Source organism: Sylvia atricapilla, chromosome 4 (genome assembly GCF_009819655.1).
Source record: "Sylvia atricapilla isolate bSylAtr1 chromosome 4, bSylAtr1.pri, whole genome shotgun sequence".
Classification (NCBI taxonomy): domain Eukaryota; kingdom Metazoa; phylum Chordata; class Aves; order Passeriformes; family Sylviidae; genus Sylvia; species Sylvia atricapilla.
The window spans coordinates 1-19,574 of NC_089143.1; the positions used below are offsets into that span (position 1 = coordinate 1).

Sequence of the window (19,574 nt, forward strand, 5' to 3'; positions counted from 1 at the left end):
TGACTCTATATCCTAATTGCAGTAATTGCTTAAGAAATAATCGAAAGACATTAAAGAAATTAAGAGACATTAAACAAGAGCTGCCTGCTCCAAGGGCCATCCAAGGGATGCTCAAACCCCTAACCAATAATTTCTTTTAATTAACCAACTCAAACAGCGTAATTAACACCACATTGATGCAGCAAGGTTCTTTTAAATTGAGTTATATATAAATATTGCAGAATGTAAAAACCTTTCTAAACTCAGAAACTCTTTTAAGAAATAGACAGGGCACAGCTGCAGACAGAGTCTTGGGATTCAGGGAAAAAAAGAAAAAACAACAAGGATTTCAAGGAAGGTTTTAACACCTTCCACTGTGTCATCGTTGACAGCAAACATGGCTTCAGCCTCAGGAAGACATGGAGACCCAGAGATTGCAGAGCCTCTCCTCATCTCAGCCTTTCAGCAGTACAGTCTGCAAGGAGAGAGAAGAAAATGGGTCAGAATGGACAGCCTACTTCCAGAAAATCGTCCTCATTCATAAAGCATAAGTAGAGCTGTAAGATCTTCCCCCAAGGTCCATTTCTCTGTGGACTGAAGACTCAAAGGTGAAGCACAGGCTAGAGCTGCCAAGGGCAGACTATGGAACCCCCCGAAGTAAAAGCTACTCGGCCAATTCCATAAAGCATTCCAAAATCAGGCTCCTGGGATGCAACCCTCTCTTCTCTCACCTTCAAACATCCAGAAGGAGATCTATTGCTGCTGAGCAGCATTCAAACACTTGTTTGAGCAGGAACTACCTCACCAATTACACTGGAGTAATGTCAGCTCCTCTGGCTTACAGCTATGTCAATAACAAAATGGTTGTTACCTGACCAGAAAAGCATCTGAGCCCCATCACCACAGGCGAAACTGGAGCACTACTTCAAAACAGGGCAGTGAGGATGGAAGGGAGAAGCTTTTCTAACAGATACAGTGTCTACCAGTGAGGCAGAATGGGGAAATTCATGCAGAGTTGTTGGAGAGAACTTTAAAACTCACAGTAGTAAAGCTACTGTTCTGTGTCCCTGGACCCCTTTGCTATTCCTGCCTGTGTTCCTGAATAAACAGCTATTGGCTCTTCAGACGAGCAGCCCATCCCCTCTCTTGGTCGTTGGTGATGTTGCAGCATCGCGCCCAGGGCTCAGAGCCGCCGGCTGCTCTCCAGGACCCACGTGTCGCTCTCACGCTGCTGCAGTGGGTGGCAGAGGCCGCAGGAACTGAGGCAGATCAAAGCCTGATATAGCCACCACTTCCTTAGATCTCTGTCCTTCTGCTTCCTGGGATACTGTCTTGTTCTTTTCCAGGATGTATTGGAAGAGACAGGCACCCACAGCTTGATTCTAAAGGCACAGGCTTTCCCTAACTCTGCTCAAACCCTAGCCAATTTCTTATGTAAGTACAGGTTGCCTTTTTCCAGGTCAGCCTCATGGCTCATAGTATCTGCCAGTGAAGCTTTGGATATAGATTGCTCTAGAAATGCATTGGCAACCTTCTGCTGCAGCTGTGGCACTGCATCCTAGGGAAATGGTGTTCCACAAGCATGAAGTTTTTGCTGGGCATATTATGGGTGCCTTTACTTCCTCAGTTGCAGAATTACACCTGTCTTCAGAGCAAATTTGACCAAAGAAATGGTGCTGGCCAGCAGCAGGTAGCCGGAAAATTGTGAACTCACTGTCCTCCTTTTCCAGCTAAGCAGCCTCATGCTACCAGGGGGAAGCAGGGAAAACTGCAAAAACTTCACTGCTTCAATTCAAGACTAGAAATGCCACTCAAAGACCACTTGCTATGAAAGCTAGGTGCTCAGCTGCTTTCTGAGAAGCCTGTATTCAGGAAAATACAGGCACTGAGCTCCCCTCAGGCCTCCAGGAAAAGTCCACAATAAAAATTTCCCACAGAAATAGGTTACTAGGCTCAGGAGTTCCTAAAGGAGAAATTTATGAGCAGCTTACTGAGGGAGAGGCTTGCAGGTTTCTCAGCAGGGCTTCAATTCTGTTGCTTTGTTGCTGAACAGTGGCTTCCAAACTGGTGGCTTTAATTTCAAGACTTAAAGAGAAACAGAGGTCTTATTGAAGAAAATTCTCCAAGGAGAGCAGCAATTCCAGATGAACAGAGTGAAATAACAGACTCAAAAGCAAGAGTGTCCTTCAAAATTAGAGTATGTGTCCTCTTGTTTCCTCCCAGTTCCTGCAAGCAACAGACACCTCATCTCACTGCGTTGTTCCCTTACTGTTTCACACGTTCCCGCAGTTGTTTCACAGTAATCTGGCTGTCAAAATACACTGACAGCTGGTCCTGCAGTTCCTGGGCAGCAGCTAGCTCTTCTCATTCCTTCTCATCCAAGGCAGTCTTCAAATCACAAACACAACGCTCAGAATTTAGATATTTTTCCTCCACCTCCTGCAACTGTAAAGTCACAGACAGAATCCTCAGTCATCAGGTGAGCTTTTGTACAGGGCAGACCTGCTCTGGAGTTGGGAATTGTGCCAGGGTGCTTGGGGAGTGTTCTTGAACCAGGAAGACCTCAAAATGTAGCGCAGAGAGAGGGAATCCCACACCCCTGACAGAGGAGTGGGGAAACCCTGAAGAGAGGCAGCTTTACCTCAGCATGGTGGGGCACAAAGGCAGGAGAGACTGAGGAAGATCAAAGCCCAATGTAACCACCACTTCCTTAGATTTCTCTCCTTCTGGCTTCCAGGATGCTCTTTTGTCATTTTTCATGACAGACAAGAAAGCATCAAGCACCCCATGATTTATTCCTGTAGGGACAGGCTTCCTATACCTGTAATTCAAGCCACTCCAACTCCTCCAACAAGTGCAGACTGTCTTCCTCCACATCAGCCTCATGGCTTGTAGTAAACGCCTGAGCAGTCCTAAAGCATCCAAAATGTTTCAAATTTTGACACATTGGACATTGGAAATGTGTCCAATTTGGCATATTTTTTTCCCCGCTTGCTCCCAAATCAACTCTTTGTCCCTTTCCTACAAGCACAGTGAAAGGAAAGCCAAGTACATGACAGCTTGGAGAATTCAGCTTAGAATCAACCTCAGGATGTCTCCAGTCTTACTGCCTCCCCAGTGCTGCCTCAACTACAAGGTAAGGCCATGCTGTTTAGGGCCCTTCCCCTACTCTTTAAAATCCCCCTGGATGCAGCTACACAAACTCCCACAGCAAGCTGTTCAACTTCCTGACATATCAAGACATTTTCTCTTTATGTGTGGTTGGAACCCATCATGTCCCCTTAGATAAGCTGCTTCTCTTTCTCCCAATGCTCCCATTCATACCCCTTAATGCACCAACTGTTCCTTTGCTTAAAACCCCTTTGCTCTCCTGCAGAGCAACCTTGCTGCTGAGCTAACAGCAAGTTTCCCAATGAGTCTAGGTATTTGTGGGGAAAGCACACCACAGCCAACACTTTCTGGCAGTCCTCAGAGGTACAAGAGTACAGAAGATCTGAGAGCATCCAAGAGCAGACATTTACCAATCACATGGGGATCTCCTTCCATGTGGTTCTTTGTAGGAGCATCCGAGGATGGCAGGGACAAGGAACTCTGCTGACCTGAGATATTCTAGAACACATGGTTTTATTGCAAGAGTCGTGGGTGAAAGGGCCTTGCCTTCAGCCACCAGCCTCGGCTGAAGGGAAGCCACAAAGAGAGAGGGAGAAAGAACAGGAGGGTAAGAGCTGAGAGAGAAGGGAGAGAGAGAGCAAAGGGCAGGGGTCAGAGCGCAGAGGGAAGAGAGCAAGAGCAGGGGTAAGAGAGCAGGGATAAGAGAGAACGGGTAAGAGAGCAGGGGTAAGAGAGAAGAGGTAAGAGAGCAGAGGGATAAGAGAGAGAGAGAGCAAGAGTAGGGGGAAGAGAGCGAGGTCCTTGTTACAATACATTATATCTCCTTTTGTGATGGATATTCTAATTTACAGTGACCAACCAATAGAAGACACAGAATCCTACAGAATCTACATACAGCCTATAAGAACTACTGCATTACCATACTGTGTTATATTTTAAACTCTAAAAACTACTCTTTAAACTTCTGTTTTGCTGCACTGACCTTTGGATCCCTTAACCAGCAGAAAGGTATTGTTCAGTCAAAAGGGATTCTCCTTCAGCTGTCTAGACCATTGTTTTTAGGTTTTATAGTAACTAAGACTCGGTATCCTATAACTCAAAGTCAGCTTTCATTTCTATTTCGATTATAGGTTTCATATTTTCAGAATCTTTTGCTAAGCAATTATATTTATAAATATAATTTATCAGATTTCCCTGACTTATCTTCCCCAATACATAACCATTTCCACAATGAGGCATCTAAGCCAGTTATGGAGAAGCACTCCTTCCTTAGATGAAATCTATCCTGTAGTTCAGTTCATGATGACACATAGGTGTTAAAAATTGAAAACTTAAGCAAACCCAGACTTTTAATTCAGGAGGAAAATACACCTCTCCAGGGACAGTCCTTTGGAATTCAAAATTCTTTCCTCTTTTGCATTGACTCAGCAAGCCCTATCTTGGCAGACTGAAGCTTGGGATATTTTCACAGTGTGCTTATTACTTTTTCACAGTGAATTGTTCAAATGGTTTTGAATCAAATTCTGGAGTAATATTTCGCAAACTAAAGACAGCCTACAGAGCTGCAAGAGCTATTAGCTATACCCTTTGCAGCCAGCAGTCCTCATTTGATGCTTCCTCCAAAATGCCACAACAACCCATGTCCTTGCCGCTACCTTCCTTCATCCTTCCTGTCACATGCCAATGTTGTAAAACATGAAATATATTGAGATTATTTTAAGTCAGGACAAGTCTTTGGTGCAAGCCTCCAGGAAAGAAGACCTAGTCAGGGGAACAGGCAGCAGCTAGCATCCCTTAGACAAGGACACCCAGGGACCAACAGGCTTTAAGAACATAGCAAATCAAGATGTACATCTATGTATACATTGTTAACTTGGCAAGTATTCAAGGTCCATGTATCCTATAGCCGAACTATCCTCATTATAATATCAAAATTTGTGCCTGTAGGTCAAAATACCCCTTCCTTGGAGCATTGACTAGAAGTTAGCTGGGGTTACATAACTTGTATGGAAATTACTAACCAATCATAATAGAGGGGCTTCTCTTGGAAAGTAACTCCAAGCTTCTACGTAGCAATAGGGGCACAGAAAGTCAAGAGGGGCATACTTGATTTGTGGAATACTACGGAGCACCCAGGCTTGTGCAACTCGGAAATAAATAATTATTGTCTCTCTCTTGAGTATCCAATTATTGTCCTGTCGCATACCAGGTAACAAATCCAATTGGCAGCACTGAGGAGGAAAGGGGGAAAGGACCTGAGGGTCCTTTTCCTTTCACCAGTGGAAGACAATCCAGGGGTGCTGGCTGAACATGAGCCAGCAATACATGAGCCAACAGTTCGCTCAGGTGGCCAAGGAGACCTGTGGCATCCCGGCTTGGATCAGAAATAGTGTAGCCAGCAGTAATAGGGAAAGGATTGTGCCTTTGTACCCAGCACTGCTGAAGCCACACCTCAACTGCCGCGTCCAGTTACGGGCCACTCATTCAGGAAGGACATTGAGGTGGTGGAGCAAAGTCACAGAAGCGAAATGAAGCTGGTGAGGGCTCTGGAGCACAAGTGTTATCAGGAGTGCCAGAGGGAGCTGGGGTTGTTTAGCCTGAAAAGAGGAGGTTCAGGGGAGACCTTATCGCTCTCTACATCTACCTGAAAGGAGGCTGTAGCCAGGTGCGGATCGGCCTCTTCTCCCAGGCAACCAGTGACAGGATTAAAGGACACAGCCTTAAGCTGCACCAGGGGATGTTTAGGCTGGACATTAGGCGGAGTTTCTTCACAGAAAAGGTTGCCAAGCCTTGGAATAGGCTGCTCGGGGAGGCGCTGGAATCACCATCCCCGGCGGTGTTTAAAGGAAGACTGGACGTGGCACTTAGTGCCGTGGTCCAGCTGACGAAATGATGTTCGGTCAGAGGTTGGAGTCCATGATTTCAGAGGACTTTTCCAACTTAAGTGACTCTGAGGTCAAACGCCAACTGATCCCCCACGAACTCCGCCCTCAGCAAGGCTCGAAGAACCAACCCGTAAAACAGAACTTTCGTCCACGCTTCACCTGTCCCAATACAGGGCTGGTGGGCGCTCCCAGAGCATCTCTTGTCCCCCGGCACGCCGAGACGCGCGGGTGTCACGGCGCCCAGGCGGCCCCGAGACCGGGACAGCGCCGAGGCCGGAGGCGGCCCCGGGACCGGGACAGCGCCGAGGCCGGAGGCGGCCCCGGGACCGGGACAGCGCAGAGGCCGGAGGCGGCCCCGGGACCGGGACAGCGCCGAGGCCGGAGGCGGCCCCGGGACCGGGACAGCGCCGAGGCCGGAGGCGGCCCCGGGACAGCGCCGAGGCCGGAGGCGGCCCCGAGGCCGGGACAGCGCCGAGGCCGGAGGCGGCCCCGAGGCCGGGAGAGCGCCGAGGCCGGAGGCGGCCCCGGGACAGCGCCGAGGCCGGAGGCGGCCCCGAGGCCGGGACAGCGCCGAGGCCGGAGGCGGCCCCGGGACAGCGCCGAGGCCGGAGGCGGCCCCGGGACCGGGACAGCGCCGAGGCCGGAGGCGGCCCCGGGACAGCGCCGAGGCCGGAGGCGGCCCCGCCCCGAGCCGCGGCCCGGCGGATGTGAGCTCACGGGCGCCGGGCGGAAGCGGCGGGGCGGTGTTTCCGCGGTGGCGGCGGCGATGGCGGGGAAGGCGGCGGCGGTCGAGCCCCTGGGGCGGACGGCGGAGGAGGCGGCCTGGGCGGAGACGCTGCGCGGGGACTGCGAGCCGGAGCACCACTGGCGGTACCGCCGGGAATTCCTGCTGCGCAACGTAGGGGAGCCGCCGGCGGCGGGCAGCGCCCAGCTGCAGCGCCTGGTGTCCCTCTCCATGGTGTGGGCCAACCACGTCTTCCTGGGCTGCCGGTGAGTTCAGCGCCTGGGGACGGGGGGGACGGCGCGGCGCGACCGTCTGACGAGGCCCCTTCCCTCCTGTCCCCTTGTCGCCCCTCCAGGTACCCGCCGCAGGTCATGGAGAAGGCGCTGGAAATGGCCGAAGGCATCCAAGTGACCGACGCGCCTGTCCACACCACGAGAGACGAACTGGTTGCCAAGGTGAAGAAAAGAGGCATATCAAGTAGCAATGGTTAGCAGATCATAGCTGTGACAATACATAGGAGTCTAGAAAATGCTTGTTTCTTAATGTTCTTGGTTTGCCTCGGGCTTAGAAAGTAGTCAAAATAATTTACTTTTAAACTCCCGTTAATAGTTTTCTCTTTCTGTGCTATTCTTTTTCTAATATAATGTCTCTAAAACTGACATAATACGTATGTAGTCCTTTGGTAATGTAGAGCTGTTGTTTTGAATTTCTACAACTGGTGCACTTTAATCTAATAACTTGTGCGTTGTGATATGGGGTGCTGTGCTCCAGCTTAAATACATTCTTGTTACTTTGCCTTTGTTGCCAGTCAGGTATTGTTGCTGTGTTTTTAAAAGTAATTCTCAGACTAATGTTTTTAAGATGTCTCGTGATATTAGTAGACAAAATACGCTTGTTTTTAGGTCAGATAGTCCATTTAATGTATGTTGGTCTGTTTTGGCTTGGACTTCAAGGATAGAAATACATACTTGCCTGTGAGTCCAAACCAACATCTGAAATCTCACATGAGTATTTTCCGGATTTTGTCCAAAACCCCCAAAATTTTGAAATAGTAGGTTAATACTTGAAATGACAGTTCAAGGTGTATTGCTGATATATACCCTTTAAATTCACCGAGAATATTGCTAGAAGGTTTTAGATTATTTATTTCTACGTGGATATTTCATAGTGCAGAAATCAAAGAGGATCACATATTTTACCTGTTTTGCAGAAGGGGTAGAGGAGCCCTGCAAGAGACGAGCTGTTGAGAAAAGCAGAGACTCTAAGGATGCTAGAAAGGATGTGAAAACAACCAAGGCAGAAGGAGTGAAGGAAATAGAGAGCACCTTGCCCCAAAAGCAGGAAAAAGATACTAGCAAAGATCCAGAAACTTCCCAGTCAACTTGCAGTTCAGATCAAGAAATGGTCACAGTCTCAGGCATAGAAACAGAAGGAAAACCTACTAATGCTGAAGGTAATGCTGAGCAAAAACCACCTTCATCTGAAAGAGAGCCAGGAAAGAAGCCTTGCTCAAGCCCACCTAAGGAAAGCAAGTGTGAAAACGTGCCATCACCTGAAAAGAGCACTACAGTAGGTGTAGCACCACTGACTGCCGAGAGTACCCCTCAGCCAGATGCGGTGGCAGCAGCAGTGCCATCAACCTCCAAGAGCACCCCACAGGCAGCAGCGGTGGCAGCAAACACCAAGAGCACCCCACAGGCAGCAGCAGTGGCAGCAGCAGTGCCAGTGACCACCAAGAGCACCCTACAGGTGCCAGCAGTGCCACCAACCACCAAGAGCACCCCCCAAACAAGTGCTGCATTGCTGTCTTCCAAAACCCAAGTGACTGCCCCAGCATCAGTGTCCAAGAGCAGTGCTCAGGTGAGCAGCTCACTGCTTTTAGCCCCCAAGAGTGGTACTCAGGTGGGCACCTCGCTGCTGCTGGCCTCCAAGGGCCCGGCCAAGGTGGGCTCCCCTCTCCTGGCCTCTAAGAGCAGTGCAGAGGTGGCTGCCTCGTTGCTGGCCGCTCGCAGCGGGGCGCAGCCGGGCTCCTCACTGCTGGCTTCCAAGAGCAGTGCTCAGGTGGCGGCTTCGCTGCTGGCCGCCCGGAGCGGAGCTCAGCAAGGGCCCTCCCGGGGTGGAGCTCAGGCAGGCACCTCCCTGCCGGCCTCCAAGGGCGGCTCGCAGGCGGGCGAGAGCCCTGCCAAGGCTTTGTGCAAACCGCTAACCAGCGAAGATGCCAAGGAAAGACAACCTTTCTTCAACAGACTCTACAAAGCTGTAGCCTGGAAACTGGTTGCTGTTGGAGGCTTCAGTCCTAATGTAAATCATGCAGAACTTCTAAATTCATCTATTCAGTCTGTAAAAGCAACGTTAGATGTTGCTTTTGTTCCCCTGAAGGAACTTGCAGACTTGCCTCAAAATAAAAGCTCTCTAGAAAATATAGTTTGTGAACTGAGGTGCAAGTCTGTCTACTTGGGTACTGGCTGTGGTAAAAGTATGGAAAATGCCAAAGCAGTGGCTTCGAGAGAAGCTTTGAAATTATTCCTCAAAAAGAAAGTTGTTGTGAAGATATGTAAAAGAAAATACAAAGGTAGTGAAATTGAAGATTTGGTGCTTCTGGATGAAGAGTCAAAACCTTCAAATTTGCCTCCAGCTTTAAGAAATCCTCGTGAGATCTTGTAGGGGAGAATCACTGTACTGTGTATAGTATATCAACACAAGGACTGAAGGTTAATTTTGTACTTTGAAAATGTAGGCTTCCAGATATTTTGTATTTCTTTCTCAGTTTTGCAAGACAATGATAGCTCTTTCACTTGGTAGCAATTGTATAAAACTTGTTAGAGATGACAAGTGCACATTTAAAGGTATTGCCTTAATATACGGCACACTAGTGTGCTGTTGTATTTGCAAAATAGTCTACCTAACTTCTATTTTTAATTAAACTATTAAGGTACAATTTGCTGTTTAAAACCTGACGTTTTTGTAATTCTTACGATTTGATGGTAGTGTGCTCAATTGTCTACCATATCTTTTCTAGGCTCGTAGAAGTGTGTACATAGGGACCATAATACTTGAATAATTGAAAGTTGTTTAAAAATTTCAATCAAAAAGTTGAATTATTTGTTTCAGGCTTGTTGCTCATAATGTTCACTGTTGCTCATACTAGGAGAAAAAGTAGTTGGTTGACTATTTTTATGGGATGTTTTAATGACACTTGGAATATAAGTGACATCCTGATCCCATTTAACACTATGCTATCAGGTTACAGCCCATTTAATATTACATTGGCAAATTAGCAGTCAAGTCACAGCTATTTCAGTCACCAGAACTAAGCGGATTTAATTTATATGGTGAACTGTCATTTACAGTTTTGTTTGGTATTTTTTTCCAAATAAACATGGATTTCTATACTAAGTATATTTTGACTGCTACTAAAACAATAAAACCTCTGATAAGCTTTTATATTATTTTGGTTTTGGCTACTAAATATTCCAGCCATTTCAATAATACTGCAACACCTTCAGTAAAGCTTTACTTTGAGTGGCTTCAAGGTGTAATCCCACAAGGATGAGTTGGTTTCTTTAAATGTGTAGCTGAAATATTGTAAAACTGATAGAGGGGACCTGCAGAATATCAGTTTCTACTTTTGTAACACCAAGGTAAGCAAAACGAAAATGCTGCTGTCTGCTGAAGACAGCAGGTGTATTGTAAAGCATTCATTCTAATCAAGCCCGCCCTTTGCTACATTTTTGCTCCCTGTACAGAATAGTTTGAGGCAAAGAAAGTAGAGAAAACCTTTTATTTTCAATGTTGCTAAAATACCTGCACAAGCTGCATGTTTTGGTATATTGGCTAATGACATGTAATTGTAAAAACATAATGTCTTCAGTGCTATTTTGAATAATCTTGTCTTATTATGGTAGTTAGCCTCATTTAGTGGTGTCCTTACACTTGACTGACAGAGATCCATTGATCAAGTGCTAAAGGAATGAATAGGAATTTCTGGGATCTCAGTAGTACATATGTCCACTTCCAGTTAATGTGTAATTTTTGGGACTAAACCACAGTGCTGGTCATGCTGTACCCTGTGTGCTTTTGAACAGTGGCTGTTCAGTCCGTAGCACCAGAAGCCTGCAAGGCACTTACACTTCCCCATGGCTGGTTGAGAACTTCTTCCACCTGACCCTTGTGCTCCTGGAGCACCACCCGGCATTCGGAATGCAGCGTGCTAAATTGCATCTTAGTGCAAGAATTGGTGTCTGCTTCTAGCACAGGGCAAGTTTCCTGCTGTGCTTAGGAGCTGTGGTGTTCATGATAGGAAGTGTGAGATCTGTTTTCAAGTCCTTACCCCGTTCAGGTAGACACATGTAAGGACTGTGCTTGTGGGGCAGGAGTTGCATCCCATGCCCTCTGTAGTACAGCTTTCTCTGCTGTTAGTTTGGTCATCTCCAGATCTCTGGTTCAAAATTGCAGCACGTGTTGTAATGTGAAAACCTGTGTTTCTCGTCTGTAAAGCAAAGCTCTCAGTATTCACTGACCTCAAGGGGCTGTTAGGGCAATTGTGTTAAAAGGCTGAGGTGCTAGATGCCTTTTTTAAAAGACCTGACTTAGGATTACTTTTTAAATTTTTTTGAATGTTATTCCTCTTTGATGTTTGGTTGTGAATCATTAAAGAACAAGTCTGTAGCTACTCTTAATAGAAACTAAAAGCTGAAGCGTGTTATTTTTATTTCACATTCTGCATGGAAAGCAACTCAGCACATAGATTCACATACAAGTGAATAAGCGCTGTTCGAGTATTTGAATGAGAAAATCACTAGCCCTAGAAGAAGAAAGAAATTGAAAGAACTGTCTATGGCAAGAAGTGTTTGTGCAGTCCTATCAGTTCTAAAATCGCTGTGTCTCTCCTCCAGGTACTGTCCTGGTCTTTAGCGACTGGGATGCTGGTCTTTAAATGTCTGACCCCGCTGACAAGGGAGACACCTGCACTTACACTGCAGATGCGCAGAGTTGTCCCAGGGGGACAAAGCACACCAACCCACCAAAAGGAAAACTGACCCCGTTTTTTCTACGGAAGCACAGGAACTCGCAGCCCTCAGAAAGTGACTCCCGTTTCCTCTGGGGACTGCTAGCACAGCCTCAACACGTACGGCAGGGTCCTTGCGGCCAGCCGCCCGCTGCCTGTTGTTAGCAGCTGCGGGGTGCGCGGTCTGTGCCCCCCGCTCCCCGCCGCAGCCTGCGGGCGCTGGGGCGGCCTCAGGCCCCGGGGGGTGTGGGCCCCGCTCCCTGCAGCAGCCTGCGGGCGCTGGGGCGGTCTCAGGCCCCCTCGGTGTGTGCCCCCCGCTCCCCGCCGCAGCCTGCGGGCGCTGGGGCGGCCTCAGGCCCCGGGGTGTGTGGGCCCCGCTCCCCGCCGCAGCCTGCGGGCGCTGGGGCGGCCTCAGGCCCCGGGGTGTGTGGGCCCCGCTCCCTGCAGCAGCCTGCGGGCGCTGGGGCGGCCTCAGGCCCCGGGGTGTGTGAGCCCCGCTCCCCGCCGCAGCCTGCGGGCGCTGGGGCGGCCTCAGGCCCCGGGGTCTGTGTCCCCCGCTCCCCGCCGCAGCCTGCGGGCGCTGGGGCGGCCTCAGCGGCGGCCACAAGGCGGGGCTGGGGCGCCCGGCTCGGGGCGGGGCCGAGGCGCTGCATTTGCATAGCGCGTTCCCGGGGCCGCTCCGTCTCTCCGCGGCCGCCTTCCGCGGCCGCCCGGGACCCTGGCCCCCCTCGGAGGGCGGTCAGGCCGTCTGCCCGCTGTGCATGGCCTGCGGAGACCAGCAGGGAGGCAAATGGAGAGGGAAAAAAAAAAAAATCACTCACCCTGCTCTGGCAGTAATCCTACTTGCCGAGGTTTATATAGTGCCACCGAGTGGCGATGGACGCTGGGATGTTCTGAAGACCTGCTCGCTAGGCCACGCACGGAGGACTTCAGTTCCTCATGGGCCCCGCGCCCGCCTAGGGGAAAGTCCCCGGACCGCCGGCAGAGAGTGCCGGGCGCTGCCGCGCCCCCGCCCGCCGCCGCCTCACGCCTCCTTCCGCCGAGACGCCCGAGGGCCGAGCGGGTGAGAGCGGGGCGGCTTCTCGTCACGGCCACAGACACGCAGGTAGCGCGGCAGGCGCGCCAACAGAACGGGGCTCACTCTCAGGCCATCCTCTTTTGCCGGGCGGAGGCTCCGCAGCGGCGCAGCCCACGGGCCGGCTCCGGGTTGGGTGGTGCCTCCCCGGCGCTGCGCGGCCCTGCAAAGCCTGTGGGGAGGATACGCTGCTTCCCCGAGAGCGGCGTGCGGAACGAGCGGCTCCGCGCCCCCCGGCTGCTCATACCCGCTGGCCTTCAGGTGCCCCCCGGCGCGCGGAATCATTGTAGGTGGAAAACACCTTTGAGATGATCGAGTTCAACCTTTGACCGAACACCATCTTGCCAACCACACCACGGCACTAAGCCATCTTTCCTTAAATACCTCCAAGGACGGTGACTCCACCGCCTCCCTAAGCAGCCTCTTCCACTGCTTGACAATCCTTTCTATGGAGAAATTCCTCCTATTGTCCAACCCGAGCACATTCAACTGGAGAGGCACTCCGGGCGGAGCACTTACCTGCCTGAAAAGGCCTTCCCTCCTTCCCTGCTCCAGGGAGGAGCCGGAGGCCAGAAGAAGTACTGTGCCGCGGGCACTTGCCCCACGCACAAGTTGGTAGCGCAGCAGCGCAGGAGGCTCCGCTGGGTATCTCCCGCTCGGCCCAAGCGCTGACACAGCAGCCACTTCAAACCAAACTCCGCCAGCACGGCGGCCACTTACCCAGGCTGTGCCGTGCCGTGCCGGGCGTACCCACCCCAGGATCCCCTGCTCCACCTTCTCTGCAGAGAAGGCCAGTGCGTGTCACCAGTGCTATTTGCCCACTTTCATTAGATTCGCATGCTTAAACTCCCAGGTACGAACTATGCGAGGTGCTGCTGCCCTGCTGATAAACTGAATTAATTTCATAGGCAGTGCCACTTGCCTCTAGTATGTCAAGCAAATAGCCTATTACCGTGCTCGACTGTGGAATAAAGCCCTCAGTTGCACTACAGTCATATCTGGGTATGAAACGTGACAGAAGAGCACTGGCAGAGATCCCCAAAACGGCATAAAATTTGGGCCTCTCAGACCCAAAACAAATGGTTTATTACAGTACCCAAATTTGTTACTTTACCTTAAAAACTCTCAAGTGGTCCAGAGACAATGGTTCCTTCTGGTTCATTCTGTCTTGGTATTTTTGAAGCTCTTGTGGCCAGCCCAGGTCTGGTGTCTTTCCCTTTGGTTGAGCCTCAGACATGTGGCCTATATGCAGACACAGTACAGTTTGCAAACCCTGTGAGTTTCCAACACCTGCTGTTCCTCTTCCAGCAATATCTTCATGGTGACCTCTTTCCAGCAATGTCAGAGCCCATACCAGGCAGGGGAGACCAGTGAGAGGAGCGGGGAACACCTCTGCAGAACTGGTGGTGGCACCTCTGACTGCCTCAAGTGAGAGCCCTGAAAGAGTGTGCAAGGGGCTCAGAAACCACCTGGCTTGAGCTAGTATTTTGGTTGCTGCCTTAGCCACTTGAACTACTCGAGTGCCTTCCCTTTCTCCTGTGATCCTGCATGTGATCACCCGTATGTATGTGGGGAGAGAGAGATTTCAAATTAAAACACTGTATCAAAGAACCCATCCCCAAAGAAACAACTAAACTGGGGCACAGCTCTATAAAGTCTTGTTTTTTTGGCTGAGAAACTGTGATGAAATGTCAGTGTCCCAGTTTCATCTACTAAAAGGATATATCTAAAGCTCTATGAAGCACTTGCTGTACAGGCTGAAGACCACAGTCAAGCTTGTGGAGACAAGCTGAAGCTTGTGCAGTGACTGATGTATGCTTGTTTTTCTTTAATGGCCCTAAAATTGCACTATGGCACCTTAAAGATTTCAACTGGTTCTGTGCATGTGTGAACAAAATGGTCTAACTTGTAGGTTATTGTAAACGTTGGTCCTCAAATTTGTTAGTAGGAGAGAATCCATCCAGCATCAAACTTCTCTTGCCTGTAGGTTAAACTAAGCTGACACAACATGATCTAGTGATCCAAACACCAAGGGGAAAACCACACACACACATTGAAAGAATTTTGATGCTGTCTTTCTCTTTTACTGGGCAAATCTGCCCCTGAGCTTGTAAGTTGCAAAATACAGAGAAAATAAAAGCAATATCTGTATTTTTGAAGTTTTTCTTTCAGCTAGATGTTCATTTTTGCAATATTTTTGCATAATGTATAATATGCCATGCTCTTTGTTGAGGTAACAACAATTAACTTGTGTTTGTGTATGTGCCTTCTAGATGGTTCTGTTAGTTGCCACTGCCACAGCAAAGGTACTGCCATTAGACAGGTTAAGTATTTTTTAAGAAAATGCTGTCATTAAATCTGCTGTCACTAGGATACATCAATTTTTAGTCTGTGATTAATTAACACTCACTCACAGATGAGCAGTTAGAAAAACAGGTTCTATGTTGATATCTGGTAACAGTTTCATATATGTTGTAGGCTAATTATGAAAACGGTGCCTGATAATTTCTGAGCACTACTGGCCGTTCCTAAGGTGATGGAAGATTGAGTTACAGTGGTTACCAGCTATGTGTTTTCCTCCTCCTAGTAACATTCCTAAAAAAGCATTGTTCAGCTCCAACATCTCAGCCTGCAGCCCTTTAAAGTTTTCATTGCCACTGCCAGTCAAGTAACATTAACTGTTAGGCCTAAAGGGACTTCTCAGCATGAATGTAGAGAGATTAATCGTATTGGGCAAAAGATATTTTGTCACTAGTAAGAAAACTGATCTTACCAATGGATTTACTAAATCCTCTGATGTTTTACATTTTACCTTTCAAATCCTCCAGTGTCTAGCCTGGACAAGAGTCAGCTGAGAGAGGATCTTACCAATGTCTATAGGTATCCAAAGGAAGGGTGTTAAGAGGATGGAGCTAGGCTCTTCTAGGTGGTATCAAGAAATAGGACAAGAGGCAACATGCAGAAATCAATATACAGGAAATTCCACCTGAATATCAGGAAGAACTTCTTTACTGTGCAGGTAACCAAACACTGGAACAGATTGCCCAGAGAAGTTGTGGAGTCTCCATCTCTAGAGAGGTTCAAAAGCTGTCTGGAGACAATCTGTGCAATGTGCTCTAGGGACCCAACCTGAGCAGAAAACTTGGACCAGATGACTCACTGTGGTCCCTTCCAGCCTCAACTATTCTGTTATTCTGTGATTTTAACTGCAGCTACGTTCTGTGTTCGGTCAGATGCTGCCTACATTTTGACAGCAATCTTCCAGCCTAAAGCCTCCTTTAGTTTGGAGTAAATGCCACATTTCTCATTATTTTGGGGAATAGAAAGTTTGCGAGGCAGGAATCTATTAATCTTGTTTAACCATTACTTTTTTTCATAATTACAACTGAATAATAAAGCAAATGTAAACTCTGTTCTTGGGGGGAAAGCCCTATATGTTGGTGATATCCTAGTAGTAAAGGATAATACTACTTTTTGGTAATTTGGACTAAGTGATGACACTGAAAATTTTCCTTACGAATCTGCTAGAAAAATCTTCTAGAAAACCCCTAATGTAGGTGATTTGGTACTATAGCGTTATTTTGAAGATATGAAATTACTCTCTGTTGCTATTTGGGATGACTTTTCAGCTGCACTAGAAATTAATAATTTTTACTAGGTTAGGATAAGCCAATTCCAAAGGAGAAAAAAAACCACATTAGGAGGGAAGTAAAATGAGGCTTTCTCCTGTTTGTTGCAGAGTTTTAATGACATATACCAAAATTCTGTCCAAGTTTTCAGAAGAACTCTGAAATTCATAAATGGTAATCCTAGGCATGTAATTACCCCATTTTCACATACAGATTGGAATTCATTTCACTGTCACCTGTGACAAGAGACCTGGGCCCCCTTACAGTCAATGGAGACATTTTCAGACCAAGACCTATTTATACTAAGATTCTCTCTAATTCCATATATTTAGCTGGATGACTCCCACCTTTATTTCCTGAGCTAGAAAGAAAAATTAACATTTGTGCATGGGAGAGTATTATGAATGTCTTAAACTACCACCTACTGAAACTTTCTGCAGGTGCACTGCCCGCCCTCATTTCGTAATTTTGATCACAAAGGTGCACTTGTGTATATTTGTTCCTCACAAAAGGAAGTAAGAATGTCTTTTTCACATACCTGTGCTGAGAAGCAAAATCACAGAAATGCAGCATCCATGTCAGTAGGTACCTCAGGTGAGAACACATTAAAAATCCTTTCTTTATTGTGCACAAAAGGGTCTTGGTTCTTACATCCGTGTGGATTCTTCCATTTACTAGAATGAAAGAGGATCAGGTTTCAGGGCTGAGGTAAGACAAGAAAGATGGTTGTTATGTTTGCAGTAAGATCACCTTGTTACCATTTCCAGCTTGGCTTCTATGAACATCATCTGCACACCTCCCGAGGTTTTTCACATGGTGATTTGTTCCAGAGCTAAAAACCAAATTCACTGATCGTTTCTGCTTTATAACAGCAGCTGAGGAAGAAGAGTTACTGTCTGAAAGCAGTTTCCTGAAGAGAAAGACAGGGAAATGTTACTTCAGACACAAGTGGACAGATCCATGTTGTAAATGACAAGAAATGACCCACGTGATGGTAATCAGCAGTGTCCCCCTCCTCCAAGGAGCTGCAGTCCCTTTGTCAGCCATGCATGTTCCATACCTGTGAGAAGCTGGTGCTGTCCAGCTCCCGCTGATTTCCAGAGGGCATTCCAAACAGAGCTGATAGCCTCAAAAAGGAGCAGTGTGGCTCTACTGAAAACAAAGTGACAATGTGTCAGTATGCTCTGATGAAGGCAGTGAAGTCATATAGAAGTGAATTTCTTAACATGTCCTGCCTTGGGCTACTGATTTCTCAAAACACTTTTTGCTGTGGTATTAAAGTATGCAAACTGAATGTGAAGAATCTTAAAAAAATTAAATAGTTATTAAAAAACAAAGCATGGAGTAAACTTAGTTTGCACTTTTTACTCCCTTTTCCAGTCTGCTCATGGTGAAATAAGCAGAACCTACACGCTTAAAGAAAAAAATTGAGCATGATACCGTGGCTGCCCTCTTTCCCGTGTTAATACAAGTCAACTGGTTACTAAGTCAGGCTCAGGAAGAGATTTTCTTTTATAGCATACTGGCAGAAAGCAGAGTGGATGTTGTGGATGGGGAAGAACATTCATCTCCTGGTAAACACGAGATATTTGTTACTTGGTACTAGAAAACTCTTTGGTACAGTTGAGGATGAAACTAACAGGAAAAAAAGCACATGCCAGTATTTTCAGGTAATCTACTGTTTAGTTCACCATCTTATTGAAATGATCTGATGTCAGCCCATGTCTTATACTTAAGTATTCTACACTTGTGTAAATGAAAGAGAAAAATAGTAATAGTTGAATTCCTATGATTTGTATTCCACCAGATAAATCAAGCCTAATATTTAAGGAAAACAAAAAGCAATGTCTGGCATTACAGGCAAGTATCTTTTTTGGATGACCTGATAATAGAGAAGCTTTTGAGAATAGCTTACCTGGTCAAACACAGTAGTATCTCTGCCAAGGAAAGCCTCTTCCCAGAATATCACCTGTACAAAACTCTGCTAGGGCCTATAGCTTCCTTCAGCTGACTCTTAAATTAAAAGTCCATCTGCCTTGTACTCATTCTTTTTTAATCTGTTTATTTTTGTGGTATCTTGGATAATTCTCCATCCGTTTCATCCCATAGAAGCCAGAGAAGCATTTCTGACAAGAAACACATACCATCAAAAAATCAGTTCTTTTGCTTAAAAGTAGGACCCTGTTATCATCCTTTGAGCATTTCTACTAAATGCTAAGAAAGTCTTTCACAATTACAGCCCCCTATGGACTCGTCCTCATCAATAATGCTGCTTTTCTTTTTCCACAGCCTGAAACACTTCCTTGGTTATAAATAGAAAACAAGAAAAAAAAAAAACCAAAAAACAAAACCCAAACCAGCCCAAACAAAAAACCAAACCAAACTGAATCAAACCAAAAACACCCAAACCAAATCAAATCAAACAAAAAAGCCCCCAAACAAAGCAAAACAAACAAACAACAAAAAAACCTCACAAAAACCCAAATCCAAAAAATAAAATCCCTAACTCATTTGTGTATTATTATGTAAAACATGACAGGAATCATCTTCATTTTGAGGATGTAAAATCAAGATTATGAAAGATGAGACAAAAAACTTCAATTGGGGAAAATAAGAGTTGGATTAAATCTCTGGAAATATTTTTATCATAGTAAAATCTGTAATATGATGAAATCATCTTTCACAAAAAGAATGGGAATACTCTGGTTGAGACTTAAAAAACCTATACTGGTTAATTATAAAGAAACAAAAACTGTTGGGATCTATTCTCCATGAAGACTGGGGTTAGTTTAGAGATATATAAATCAACATAAATAAACTGGATATAGGACCTTTCTGTATTACTTACCCTTGGTGGAAAACTACTGAGATATGTTTGATGCAATACACCCCAATATCAACATCCATGTGTATGTCAGCCTCAAGTTGACAGTTTCCCCCTTAGCAGAGAGGGTTGGTGGAAACAGATGATCATTTTGCCTAGCCATCTCTACAATTCTGGAGAAGTTTTGCTCTATCAAGCCTCTTCCTATCTCCAGATTATTCTCACATGCAGACAGTGAAAGAAGGGACATAGTTGGGTCTCAGAGCTATCTATCAACCTGCAAACTTGAGCCCAGTCCATCAGAATACTCCTGTGCTTACTCCTAGGCATTTTGAGGCA

General features: G+C 46.9%; 1 protein-coding gene and 2 long non-coding RNA genes across 5 annotated transcripts; 1 reads left to right on the plus strand and 2 right to left on the minus strand.

Moving 5' to 3' along the window:
• Positions 1–81: 81 nt before the first annotated feature.
• Positions 82–6,427, minus strand: LOC136359991 (uncharacterized). Its single transcript, XR_010743401.1, has 4 exons — positions 5,735–6,427; positions 2,249–2,424; positions 1,971–2,064; positions 82–454 (listed from the first exon to the last, which is right to left on the minus strand). It is a non-coding gene; the product is annotated as an uncharacterized lncRNA (long non-coding RNA).
• A 286-nt stretch (positions 6,428–6,713) lies between these two features.
• CDKN2AIP (CDKN2A interacting protein) lies at positions 6,714–11,390 on the plus strand. Of its 3 annotated transcripts, none has more exons than XM_066316885.1 (4): positions 6,714–6,965; positions 7,055–7,185; positions 7,910–8,397; positions 8,449–11,390. In XM_066316885.1, the coding sequence occupies exons 1-4, from the start codon at positions 6,742–6,744 to the stop codon at positions 9,361–9,363; spliced, it is 1,758 nt and encodes a 585-aa protein (XP_066172982.1). In that variant the 5' UTR covers positions 6,714–6,741; the 3' UTR covers positions 9,364–11,390. The 3 variants fall into 3 exon arrangements, with proteins under 3 accessions (XP_066172982.1, XP_066172981.1, XP_066172980.1); XM_066316884.1 differs by having other exon boundaries at positions 7,910–8,358; positions 8,398–11,390; XM_066316883.1 differs by having other exon boundaries at positions 7,910–11,390.
• Positions 11,391–17,016: 5,626 nt separating this feature from the next.
• On the minus strand, positions 17,017–17,274 carry LOC136359860 (uncharacterized). The gene is made up of 2 exons (XR_010743356.1): positions 17,170–17,274; positions 17,017–17,085 (listed from the first exon to the last, which is right to left on the minus strand). It is a non-coding gene; the product is annotated as an uncharacterized lncRNA (long non-coding RNA).
• Between the last annotated feature and the right edge of the window lie 2,300 nt (positions 17,275–19,574).